We start from the raw sequence: 13,409 nt of genomic DNA, 5'->3' as shown, positions 1-13,409 counted from the left end.
ACGTGACAGGGGTGGTTAGACTCGACCAGAGGGAAGCTGATGCGCAGTCCAGGTGGCGGGGGCTACTACTCTTTCCTTCCACCTCCTTAACTCCCAGTCCTGCGTGATCTCGCGTGAAAGAGGCAGTATCTTCTCGCGAGAGCTAGGTCGGGATCCCTCCAGGACCGCCTCCGTGGAGAGGAGGAGGAGGAGGAGGCGGAGGCGGAGGGAGGAGGAGGAGGAGGCCCCGTCGCGGCCTCCGCCGCCGCCAACGGGGCTGTCCCTATAGCTCCCGATGGAGTTTGAGGTCGTGAAACCGCCGCCGAGCTCTGCCCCGGCGAGACGAGGCGCCTCCGTCTCCGAGCCGCGCCGTCGCGGGGCTCCCGGGAGCGGCCCTTAGCGACCCCGCCCGGGCCCCCACAGGTAGGGCGGGGGCGGGCACGATGCGGCTGGGGCCCTAGCTCGGGTCCCTAAGTCCTCGGCGGTCGGGCGGGAGACTGGTCTCAGCCCCGGGCCTGTGTGCTGTCGTCGCCGGTGCCCCGAGGGTTGGGAACTGAGGGCCGCACCTGACACTCGGACCCGGCCCGGAGTCCGGGGCCTGCGGAGGCCCCTCTCTGGTAGGGCTTTTTCAATACCGAGCGCCCGGCGCAAATGGCCACCTCCCTTCAACACCGGCTGAGGAGAAGCCTCTGACCCCTAAGGAACCCACCCAAGCAAAGGCCGGGGTTCTCTCTCCGTTTTCTACACCAGCTGGCGAGAGGGCTTTTGGAGGAGGTCCTCGAAACCAAGCCCTCTCTTAGCTTTTCGGCGTTCTGTCCTGGGGCTCCGCGAGATCCCAGAGCAGGGATGGTGGAGGCGATCCGAGTGGTAAATAGGGACCGCGGCCAAACAATGCCCTGGGAGGGCTTAACCTCCTGGGAGGGAGATGGCCGGACCAGAGTGGTTGCACAGTGAATGTGACGGAGCAATGGCACGAAACACGGCCACGGAATTCTGCTGTGGCTTTTTTCTTTGCCTCTTTCATTTTTCCTTCTTGGGGAAGCCTCTTAAGAAGACTCTTCCACCATCTTAGAAGAATGGTAGAAAGCATCTTTGTTTCTCAGAAGCAGCTCCACTTTTCTCTGCCCTTAGCCTCAGGAAGGGAGAACATGAGAGTAGCTGTCATTTCCATCCTTCTAATCACAGAGGAGTTTAAGATACCGGCAGGTAGAACCTTGACACCGAAATAGTCTCAAGTAATCACTGACATAAAGTAGATGTAATCTCGTGATTCCCAGCCTGTTTTATTTTTAAGTAACCATCTAGGTTCCCTTCTTTTAATTCCTACTCTCTCCTTACCTGGGCCCCTTTTTAATTCCTACTCTCCCCCAAACTGCTAAAGTGCTTAAGTAATCTTTTCTCCATTTTTTGTATTAGTCAAACTATTAAGTTCTAATAGGAGCTTTTGATTAAGCTGTGAATGCAGACGTTGCTATGCTACACTGATATGATTTCACCCAAAAGCAAAAAAACAAAATGCTTTAGTTAGCCTGTGCAGCCTTTTTCTAGTTAAATACACAAATTTAGTTAAGGCTTCTTCAAACATTAAGAAAAGTTTATGGATTTTGCTGTTATTACCTTCTTTTATCTATCTAAAAAGCAACACCACTGTTAAAACATTCTTTTCTTTTGCTGTTTACTTCCCCATTAGTTTTTGAAGGAAGAGAGGCCATTAAATCCTGTTAAATTTTTAAATGCTATTTTCGTTAATTTGGAAATTTATGTTTTCCAAATTTTAGAGTTAGGAAAATTGCTAGAAGGACAAAATGTTAAGCATATATTGTTTAGGAAAAGCAGATGTTAAAATTCAAATTGCCTCCTATTATTTGAAGATTGAATTGCAGTCATGTTCATTAGTGGATCCTCTGAGTTATCCCTGATCTGTTATTACTGTGTGTTGACCTGACATAGAAGACTTATGTCCTTTGTTCATATGTTTTCATTAATTCATGTTCTGCTTTTGTAATTTGCTATATCTTCCAGTCTGAAAAAGCTGACAAAAATTCTTTTGGTGGGGAAAGCTTTCTTTTAACACAAAATTTTGTGTTCGGAAATAGAACTTTGAAGCTATATGCAGTATCTAAGAATGCTAAATAAACTTACTACAAGGCCTTATTATAATAAGCACTTACTGTTTTGGTTGGACTGCATTGAAGTTTCACTTTCTAGTTATGGAAAAAGGAAGCATGTGGTAAAATAAAGCTAACTGAAAATTAAAAGTAATGTTTTGCATCCAATCTGGTAACTCTCTTAAGTTACATCTTTATGTTTCTCAGGTTTTCTAGTTTTGTGAAAACTTCTTAAGTGTAGTTGTGACTTTCACCTCAAAATCTTAATAAATATTAGTTTTGATTACTGCTTTATAATTTTAAGTACTCTGGAATAGCACTGTCCAATACAAGCCAATAGCCACATGTGGCAATTGAGCACTTGAAATGTGGCTAGTGTGAGTTGAGATGTGGTATAAATGTAAAATAAAATACACACCAGATTTCAGAGACCTAGTGCAAAAAATAATAATTGAAGCTACCTTAATAATTTTTTATGTTAATTACATGTCAAAATGATATTTTAGATAAATTGGGTTAAATTATATTAAAATTATTTTCATGTTTTCCCTTTTTTAATATGACTACTAGAAAACTTTAAATTACTTGTAGCTCACATTGTGTTTCTATTAGACAGCACTGTTTATTTTATTATTATTATTATTATTTTTTAAAATTTTATTTATTTCTTTGACAGAGAGAGAATGAGAGCACAAGCAGGGGGAGTGACAGACAGAGGGAGAAGGAGAAGCAGGTTTCCCGCAGAGTCGGGGAGCCCGATGTGGGACTTGATCCCAGGACCTGGGGATCATGACCTGAGACGAAGGCAGTTGCTTAACCAACTGAGCCACCCAGGCGCCCCTAGATAGCACTGTTTAAAACAACACTGCTCTTCTGAGAAATAAATTACCTGAATAAAAGTAAGCACTTGAAAACCAAAAATTTCCTGACATAGTATCATCTTGCAATCAGAGTAATCAAAAGACTAATGACTTTGGTAATATGAAGGATAAAGTTCTCAAGTGGCCATTAGTGATAGTCAGAGGTGAGTAAGTTCTGTCTCAAAAATAAGTATTGTTCCTGTCTTGTCATCACTAAAGCAAATCTTTATTGGATATGCTAATTAAAATAGAAAATTATTGTGTTTTTGTTATACTAGAAGATGAGAAGTTAAATCTTATACTGATTTAAAAAACTGAGTTTATGGGATGCCCAGGTGGCTCAGTCAGTTAACGTCTGTCTGCCTTTGGCTCAGATCATGATCCCAGGATCCTGGGATGGAGTCCCACATTGGGCTCCCCCTACTTTGCGGGGAGCCTGTTTCTCCTTCTCCCTCTGCCTGCGACTCCCCCTGCTTTTGCTCTCTCTCTCTCTCTCACTGACAAATAAATAAATAAAATCTTTAAAAAATAAAAAACTGAGTTCAGTCTCAGCGTGAATTTAAGAAAAAGTTGAGTCTTCTACTTTGCTAACTTATACTAAAGTCACTTACAATAGCAGTCTTTAAAACTGTACTTCAATTCCTTTTCCTCCAGTCCCTTTAGTGTGTTTGAGTGCGGAGTTTTAGAGTTTGTACATTATTTCCATTGGTTTTGTTTGCTGTTTTAATAGGCTAAGGTCTCATTTGTACCTGATGCTTTGAATATAATTTTTGAAGTCTAAACTAATTATTTGTAAGATTTCTGAATTGAGAAGTACTTCTCAGTACTTTTCAGTAGCTTAAATTCCTCACGTAGGTGAACTAAAATGAAAACAATGAATGTCTTAACAGACTTGAGCCCTAATGTTTACATTTTTATGAAGAGAATTGTAAAATACTAGATACTTTTTATTATACAGTAGTGAAAGAATTATAACCTTTATTCTGGCATTTTAAAATCAGATGGTATAGTCCAGAACTGGCTGTATAATGTCATGGTGGACTAATAACAAAAATTGAGAGTACTTAGCTGGTATGCAGTTTGCTCCTAATAAAGCAATGCATAATTTGCATCATATAAGAAAAGCCTATTAATTACTCTTTCTATTTTACAAGTTAGTATTCATAACAGGGAACTTACAGCCTGGAAAATTACTTCAGGAAAATCTTTTTAAGGTCCTACTCTAATGGAATATTTCTTCTCTTCTCTATATTGCTATTCTTTTTCAATTTTACTAACAATTAACTGAAAGTTACTCAGTTAATTCAAGTAATTTAATTAGAATGGTTTTCCTAAATAGTCTCTTTACGTATTTAGAGTTGTGGGCTTTTTGTTTGTTTTGAGTTTTGGCTATTTAATCCATTTTATCTCACTTTGAGATGTTTTGGGAGTATCTTCAAGTTTGATACTTGACTCTTAACTCTAAGTGTTATTAGCAATTTAGACTTCCATAGAGTCAAATAAGTTACTATGGAATTATTAGTATAAATCTGGAAGTCTTATACATCAGTGTATATTCTTTGCTTGCTATGGTTCATGTAGATGATTGTTAAATTATAAAGACAATAAGCTATTTATCATTTTGGGTTATAAAAATACTTCCTAGGTAAATGTTTATGAAATACCCTTTTTAAAGAAATGAAAGACAAAAAAAAAAAAAAGAAATGAAAGTCACTTTTGCTATCATGAATTAAAAATTTTGGTGGACTATATAAGCTACTTCTGTGTTTTAGATAAAATTTTATCTCTCTTTATCTTAATTGAGGAATCTACAATTTATTGATAATGGTACTGAAGAAAAAACATTTTTTAAAAATCAAACTTTTCCTTATGACTTATATAAGGAGAATTCAGTACATATTTTCCTGTCAGAAAGTTAGACTCTGACACATAGCAGGAGAATTTGGCAGAATTACTGACAAGTTGTGGCAGAATTTTTCTTTCTTTTTTTTTTTTTAAAGGTATTAATTCAGTTTCTACTAGAAGTCAAACTTCTCAAGCATTAATTATATTACAGTACTGGTGTTTGTAGACCTGGAAACACATGTGGGATATTATAACATAAAACTATTATATTCTGGAGAAGTATGAAACACTTGAAAACTAACAGGTGAAAGAAAATATGAAAGATAGCATTTTTATGTTTAGTTCAAACTTAAACAGCTTCTCCCACGCACTACTCATTTACTAATGTAAAGTATTTTAGGATGATCTTGGAAAATGAAATAAGGAAAATTGTTTTCTACTAGTGTCCTGTTACCCAGTGTCTGTGATACCGTAACCCACAAAATTATAGCATTTCCAAACAGGTGGCGGTATGAAAAAATAGATGCAGTGTCTTGTTTTGCTAAATATTGTATCAGTTCAGGTTATTAACTACATTAGGGCTCTCAATAGTAGATTCAAGATAAAATGCCTTCTTCCTCAGAGGCCTTTTCCTTGTATAATTCTACAACCTGGAAAACTGAACATTTCAAATGTTAAATAGTTTGAAGAAGTGGTATGTTCACCTGTTCAGTGCTCATCTCTGAAGTTGGAAGCAGATTAATCAGGTTTAAGATTGATGGCTTTACTAGATGTGGCAATGTAAGGGTATAAGTTAAAAGGTATAAAATTAGGTATAACTTGCAAGATTTTCCTAGTTTAAAGATATTAGAACTTTACATTAGAACTGTTTGAGGAGAAATTTGTACAGGGTGCTTTTTATATAACAAGCCCTGTGATTTATTTACCAAGATACTTTTTGAAACCTTAGTTTTGTTGAACTTAGAAGCAAAATAAAGGCTAACAGAATTCTTCATTTGGATGTGGAGATATTGGAGAATCATCAGTTACATACTTTTTCTGTCTTGAGTATGACTATAGTTTTAAACATCTAATTTCTGTGGAACTAACATATTTGGGTTGGTAAACATTCTTAGGAAATAAAGTAGTGGCTGTTTAATTGCCCTAAATACCTAGATTTCTGTTCACCAGAGAGCCTTTGTCCGACTTATGTAAGTTTTGAATTGGAAAAATATAAAAAGTTAAATGTGAAATGTAGTGTTCAAGTTAGGTATCTAAAGATTTCAAGTTAGAGTGCATATAGTTTTGATACCAAATATTTTATTTTATTACAAATCATGGAATAAGCATTTTAATCTTAGGAAAAAGAATCTTATTGTTTTTTTTCCATGTGCTTTTTAATCCTATGTAAAGATAAAAATTTATATTTTGCTTTTTTTTTCTGATTAGAATTATTAGATGAGAATATTGCTTTATTCTTCCCATATCTTGCTCTTTGGAGCTGACAATTTGGGGTTGTTTATCTATAGCTCTGTCTTACTAAAAGATGTGTTTTGTCAAAAGTATTGTAGGGAACTTCATTCTAGATTTGTAAGACAATTTTTTTCAACTTTGGCACTGTAATTCTGTATCTTAAGGTTAGCACCTTTTTTTTCCTGACAAACTGCTCTATCATCATCTCAGATAATTTGATTTTCAGTACCTTTGTTAGTAGTCAAATCTTGACCAGAGATTTCCTCTTTCATGAAGATCCCGAGTCGAACGTTGTCTGACTTGGTCATGCAGGTAGCTTGACTCACTATGATATTCTTTAGATCAATAGTTTTCGAAGTCCAGTAACTCCTAGACCATTTCTTAATATGTTTGGGGATAGTAGCTATCCAGAAAACCCCAAGCAGTCCAAAGTAATTTGTATTCTAAAAACGAAACATGCAAAGTTAATCTACTTACTTGATGTGGTCGTTAAGAAAAATACATAAAAGTTTTGAGAGTCCACTGTTAACTTGAGCAACCAATATAAACATGTTTAGTTGAAAAGGACACTATTCAGATATTGTTTCTGGACAAAATTTCAGAAATTTAACAAATTCAGCAAATAGATTTAAAGAAAAAGACATCCAAACCATATAAAATTATTCAGTGTTTTAGGTTTTGAAGCTATGATGGTTGACTTAAGCAGTTAACTCTTAAAAGGTGAATGATGAATACGTTGTTAATTCTTACTTTTGTCCATTTCCAGCTTACAAAACACTACACAGCAAAATAATGATCTGCTAGACTGCTAACCCGAGCATCCAGCTTCCACAATGCCTGTGCAGGCAGCTCAATGGACAGAATTTCTGTCCTGTCCAATCTGCTATAATGAATTTGATGAGAATGTGCACAAACCCATAAGTTTAGGTTGTTCACACACTGTTTGCAAGACCTGCTTGAATAAACTTCACCGAAAAGCTTGTCCTTTTGACCAGACTGCCATCAACACAGACATTGATGTGCTTCCTGTCAACTTCGCACTTCTCCAGTTAGTAGGAGCCCAGGTAAGCTTTCAAGATTTTACTAATTTGGTATATGTAATAATTAGAGAACTTTGTTCATTAAGGGATATGAAGTGTGTCTAGCGATACTTGAGACCGCAAAAATATTCAGTGTACCTGATGTCATGATTATATTCTGCAAAAGATTTCCTTTAGATAATGTCATATGAATTCCATTATAGTTATGTGTTTGTGTTCAATGCAGTGGTCAAAATTTATGTTTATAAGTGATTTTGGTGGATAAGGAACATTTTTAAATAAGCATATTCATTAGGTGATATGAAAAAAAATATATAATCAAAGCTTTGGCTAGATACCAACCAACTAGGACCCTCAAATGGAGGTTTTAGAGTCTTTTTTTTTAACTTCACTTCACTTTTAGGATGGTATTACAAATGAGAAGATAAGGTCTATTTAGGGATGTATATATAGAAAACCAGTTTCTGGAATATCAGTAACAATTTCTGCACAGTTTTTATGCTCTTGTGTTATAAAATTAATATTTCTTGTTTATAATCTTTTTACTGAATCAGACCAAGACCTTAGACCTATAATAATTTCCATTTAATAAGGGCTTGCTTTATGTTAGGTATGATAGTAAGTATTCAACATCTATTATCACTAATTCTTTCCGTTAGCTCTTCAGATAGTTATTATCCCCATTTTACAGGTGAGGAAGAAGATGAAATTCTGTTCATCATGCACTATATATTAAAGCAAGAAAGTAAGGACTTTTCTGATTAATCACTTCTTGGAAAATTCAGTGAATTAAAAATATTCCATTCTTTTAGTATCTTGATATTTGAAGTTTTTGTTTTAAAACCTATTTCTTTCCAGTGTTCATAATCCAGTTAGACACTGTGAAATCAAGATGCATCTATAATCAATAGTATGTAGTAATTGGCAACAGTTTTTCTTAATGGCATATAAAATAACAGTGCGTTTTGTAAACAGTGGCATCTTAGATCCGTGGATACCATACTCTTGGTAATAATTCTAGCCATCTGCCATTTATTTAACGCCTGCTAAATAGGTCAGGTATTATGTTTTAGGACATTTATAAATGTCCTCTCAGTTGGTCCTTAATCACCTACAGGCCTATACAGTGTGATTTCTCTTACTTTTAAAGCCCCACCTACGACTATCACAGACTTCATTCTTTCTGCTTAAGCTATATTGCTTCCTAGCCAATTGTTAAATTGTTAAAAGTACCTACTGAGGGATTTTGTAGCGACTATTATCTTTTCCTAGAATGTTCGTTATCTCTCCTCTTTCAAGTCTTTATTCAAATGTCATGATTCCCAAGGAAACCTATCCTGACCACCCCTGTTAAAATTGCAGCTCCTGTCCAGCACTCCTGATCCCCCTTTCCTTGCTGTGTAATTTTTACTGACCAGTTTCTATCATATTACCTATTTATTTATTATGTTTTTTGATCTATTGGCTCCATCCTCTCTTCATGAGAATGTAAGCTCTACAATGGCAAGAAATTTTAACTGTTTTGCTTACTGATAGATACCTAATGCCCAAAACTGTGTTTGGATCATGTTAAAGTACTCCATAAATACCAATATTGGTTGGATTAAAATGAATTTTCATAGTGGCAGTATGAAATAGAGATTTTTATCTCCATTTTTTATATAGGAAAACCATGAGTTGGAGCACTTAAGTAATTTACTCAGGATCACTCATGGAAGTGGCAGAGTTGTAGCTGATGCCCAAGTTTTGACCTTTCATTAAGAATACTGTGTCTTGAGGGTGCCTGGTTGGCTCAGTGGGTTAAAGCCTCTGTCTTTGGCTCCGGTCTTGATCCAGGGTCCTGGGATCAAGCCCCACGTTGGGCTCTCTACTCATCAGGGAGCCTGCTTCCCTTCCTCACTCTCTGCCTACCTCTCTGCCTACTTGTGATCTCTGTCAAACAAATAAATAGAATCTTAAAAAAAAAAAAAAAATACTGTGTCTTGGGGTTCCAGGGTGGCTCAGTCAGTTGAGCATCTGACTGTTGATTTTAGCTCAGGTCTTGATCTCAGAGTTGTGAATTCAAGCCCCACACTGAGCTCCATGCTGGGCATGGAGCCTACTTTAAAAAAAAAAAAAAAAATTACTGTTTCTTGTGTTGCTTCTATTCTACAGAAAGGGGACAGACCATTATCGATAAATGTAATAAGTAAATTATATAGTGAGAGGGTGCTAAGTACTTTTTTCCTAGTTATTTTGAAATACTTTTTTAAAAGTTACAAAAAATAGTGTAGAGAGCCTGTATAACTTTCTGCAATTTCCCCTAATGTTAACATCTGTCAAAATTATAGCATAGTTATCAAGCTTAAGAAATTTGTTATATTTTTTAAAGATTGTATTTATTGATTTGAGAGCGAGAGAGAGACCATGAGGGGGCAGAGAGAGAGGGAGAAGCAGACTCCCTGCTGGGCAGGGAGCCCGATGCGGGACTCAATCCTGGGACTCCAGGATCGTGAACTGAAGGCAGTTGCTTAACCAACTGAGCCACCCAGGTGCCAAAGAAATTAATATTAATACAATATTAACTACCTGCTGCTTTTTCCATTTATTAATACACTGAATCCCTGCTATTAAGTATGGTCACTTTGGTTCTTGGAAGGCAGTTTGGCTAGGTGTTCGGCTTTAATTTTGCTTAAGCTACTTTGATATATTGTCTCTGTATTATAATTTTATATTCACCAAGATTATTATCAAATATGTAAATAATAGTTCCATGAGCTGGATGAATGTATTTCCTCGGTTTTTCTTTGTTTTTAGGTACCAGATCATCAGTCAATAAAGTTAAGTAATCTAGGTGAGAATAAACACTATGAGGTTGCAAAGAAATGTGTTGAGGATTTGGCACTCTACTTGAAACCACTAAGTGGAGGTAAAGGTAAGTTCCTAAAAAGTCTTTTTACTTGTGAGCAGGATTTGGTAATACATTTACTTTGAAAGACCTAATGTTGATACCTTATTAAATAATTTTGAGTTTTGTTTTGTTTTAAAGATATTTATTTATTTATTTATTTGACAGAGGGAGATCACAAGTAGACAGAGGGAAAGGGAAAAGCAGGCTCCCTGCTGAGCAGAGAGCCAGATGTGGGGCTCAGTCCCAGGACCCTGAGATCATGACCTGAGCTGAAGGCAGATGCTTAACCAACTGAGCCACCCAGGTGCCCCTAATTTTGAGTTTTTAAAAAGTTTGGACAATTCTTGGAAAACTTTCTGATGGAGAACATTATATCATTTTCTGAAAATAACTGGTATTGTTACTATTTTAAGAATTCATCAGACACTACATATTGGGATTTCTACAGTTCCTATTCATTAAAGTAATAGTGCTGTAGCAGAATATTAATTTTGATAAGTTGTACTAAGACAATTTCAGGTATTCATTTAATCATTCATTCAATTTTATTGAGCACTTGCTGTGGTTAGGGTCCCTGCCTTCACAGAGCCCATAGTCTGTTAAGGGAGATAGGCATGTAAGTGCAATAAATTATTTTAAGTGTTGTGACAGAAACAGAATTCTGTTTTGTTCATCATTGCATATGTAGTGACCCACACATCATAGATGAATCAGTTAAGTATTTATTTTATACCTGTCTATGCTTTGTGCCATTGAATACTGAGGACATAGTGATTTCTTTGAGAAACAGCCTATCTGCCTCATTAATTCAGTCATTCATTTATTGAACAGATACCTACCAAGCATGTACTAAGTGCTGGGCAATATTATTGTATTTGGCTTATATGAATAAAAATGCTTGCCATAGGGCACCTGGGTGGCTCAGTGGGTTAAAGCCTCTGCTTTCAGCTCAGGTCATGATCCCAGGGTCCTGGGATCGAGTCCTGCATCGGGCTCTCTGCTCAGCGGGGAGCCTGCTTCCCCCTCTCTCTCTGCCTGCCTCTCTGCCTACTTGTGATCTCTGTCTGTCAAATAAATAAAATCTTAAAAAAAAAAATGCTTGCCATTAAAAAAAAAATGCTTGCCATTATAGCACTTACATTTTAGAAAAGGGAAAAAGTATAATAAATGACAAACATAATAAAAATTATTTAGTATGTTACGATTGATAATCATTATGAAAGTAAAAATACATTTAGAGGAATCAGAAATGTCCGGATGAGGGGACAAGGCCAGATTGAAGTTTTACAGAAGGTGCTTTAAGAAGTTAGCTTCTAAACTTGAGATGAAAGAAGTGAGATAGCCATGTAGGTTCTTGGGAAAAGAGTGTTCGAGCAGCAGTAAGGATGGGGCACCTGAGTGGCACAGTCAGTTAAGTGTCCGGCTCTTGGTTTTGGTTCAGGTCATGATCTCAGGGTTCTGAGATGGAGCCCCATGTGAGCTTTGTGCTCAGCATAGTGTCCGCTTAGGATTCTCTCTCCCTTGTACTGTTTCTCTCTCAAATAATAAATCTTGAAAGGAAAAAAAAAAAGACTTTTCCAGAGAGGCAGTAGTAAAGTCCCCAAGACATGCCTAGTATCTTCAAAGAACAATAATAGGAGAGTGTGCCTGGAGTAGTGTGTGTTAGGGGGAGAACAGTAGGACATAGAAAGGAAGTAGTAAGACCAGATAACATGTAGACTTGCAAGCCATTTTAAAGACTTGAACTTTTACTGCAAGTGAAATTGGGGATTCATTCTAGGTTTTAAGCAGAGGAGTGACACAATCCTAGGCTCTGTGTAGCTGCTCTGTTGAGAATGCAGTGTAAAAGGGTGAGGGTGAATGTAAAAGGGAACAGGGTATTGGCTTATAGGCTAATGGGCTAAGAATAGCAGTGGAGGTGGCGCCTGGGTGGCTCAGTGGGTTAAAGCCTCTGCCTTCGGCTCAGGTCATGATCCCAGGGTCCTAGGATCGAGCCCCACATCGGGCTCTCTGCTCAGCAGGGAGCCTGCTTCCTCCTCTCTCTCTCTCTCTCTCTCTCTGCCTACCTCTCTGCCTATTTGTGATCTCTATCTGTCAAATAAATAAAATCTTTAAAAGAAAAAAAAAAGAATAGCAGTGGAGGTAGAAGTGAATGGCGTGGATATATTTTGAAGATAGAATCAAGAGGATTTTCTGAATTATTGTGTGTGGGACGTGAGAGAAAGAGCAGAATCAAAGAAGACTCCTGGGCTTTGGGGTCTGAGCACCTAGAAAAAGAGATTACCATCACCCTAGACAAGGAATACTGAAGATAGATCAAGTTTGGATGGGAAGATCACCAGTTTTAGTCACGTTATGTTTGGTGTCAAATCTTCATTTGGATGCTATTGAGTAACCAATGGATATGTGTTAAGGAAGGAGGTATAGAAACTATCTTTGGGAGTCCTTAACATACAGGTAGTATTTAGAGCAATTAATAAGATTGGTTAAGATGATGTATGTGGTGAATGTAGATAAAGAAGAAAACAAAAACTGGGTCCTGAGGCCCTTTAACATTAAGAAGTCAGGAAGAAAAGGTTAAATCAGAAGAGAAGACCTGGAATAAAAGGAAAGAAGAAAAACAGGAGGATGGAGTGTTCTGGAAGCCAATTAAAGGAAGTGTTTAAAGGAATTAGGAGGATCATCTGTGTTGAGGGCTGAAGGTAAAATAAGGTAAGGACTGAGAATTGACCATTGACTTAGCAGAGTAGATGTAATTGTCATGAACAGGCAGTTTTGATGAAGTGATAGTAGCAACAACTTGATTGGAATAGGTTTTAAATATTGTGAAGCAAGGAATTTGGAGAATATAGACAATACTAGAGAATTGGTACAAAAGAGAAGAAAGAAATGGGGCAGAGTCAGGCAAGGATAGATGAATAAAAAGATTTACTTATTTTTAAGATGGATGAAGTAACAGCATGCTTGTTTTTAGTGTTTGCTGATGGGAACAGTCAAATAGAAATGTAATGATACAGGAGAGAGGAAAGAATTGCTGGAGCATATCCTCAGGAAAAGGGATAATGATCTAAGAGCTTGCCATTAATTTGTATTTCTAAATGTCATGTATACAATAAAGTTAGAGCTGTTATTAATCATACTTTTGATTAAAGTTTTCATTAATTAACTGGATGGAGAACAGACTAAATAAATCCAAAGTACTCTCTTGAGGGACACATACAATTCAGAGAACAGT

The 13,409-nt window shown here is 37.1% G+C and overlaps 1 protein-coding gene across 5 annotated transcripts in view; it reads left to right on the top strand.

Annotated features, from left to right (window-relative positions):
* RC3H2 (ring finger and CCCH-type domains 2) overlaps positions 1–13,409 on the top strand; it is a 52,672-nt gene continuing 39,263 nt past the window's right edge. For all 5 annotated transcript variants that reach the window (XM_082695468.1, XM_082695466.1, XM_082695465.1 and 2 more), the window contains exons 1-3: positions 1–402; positions 7,011–7,308; positions 10,081–10,198. In XM_082695468.1, coding sequence (XP_082551594.1) covers positions 7,078–7,308; positions 10,081–10,198 — 349 coding nt within the window. In that variant the 5' untranslated portion in view covers positions 1–402; positions 7,011–7,077. The remainder of the gene's footprint in view (positions 403–7,010; positions 7,309–10,080; positions 10,199–13,409) is intronic.

The sequence above is a fragment of the Mustela nivalis genome, assembly GCF_964662115.1.
Source record: "Mustela nivalis genome assembly, chromosome: 13".
NCBI lineage: Eukaryota > Metazoa > Chordata > Mammalia > Carnivora > Mustelidae > Mustela > Mustela nivalis.
This window is presented reverse-complemented; position numbering and strand designations above follow the sequence as displayed.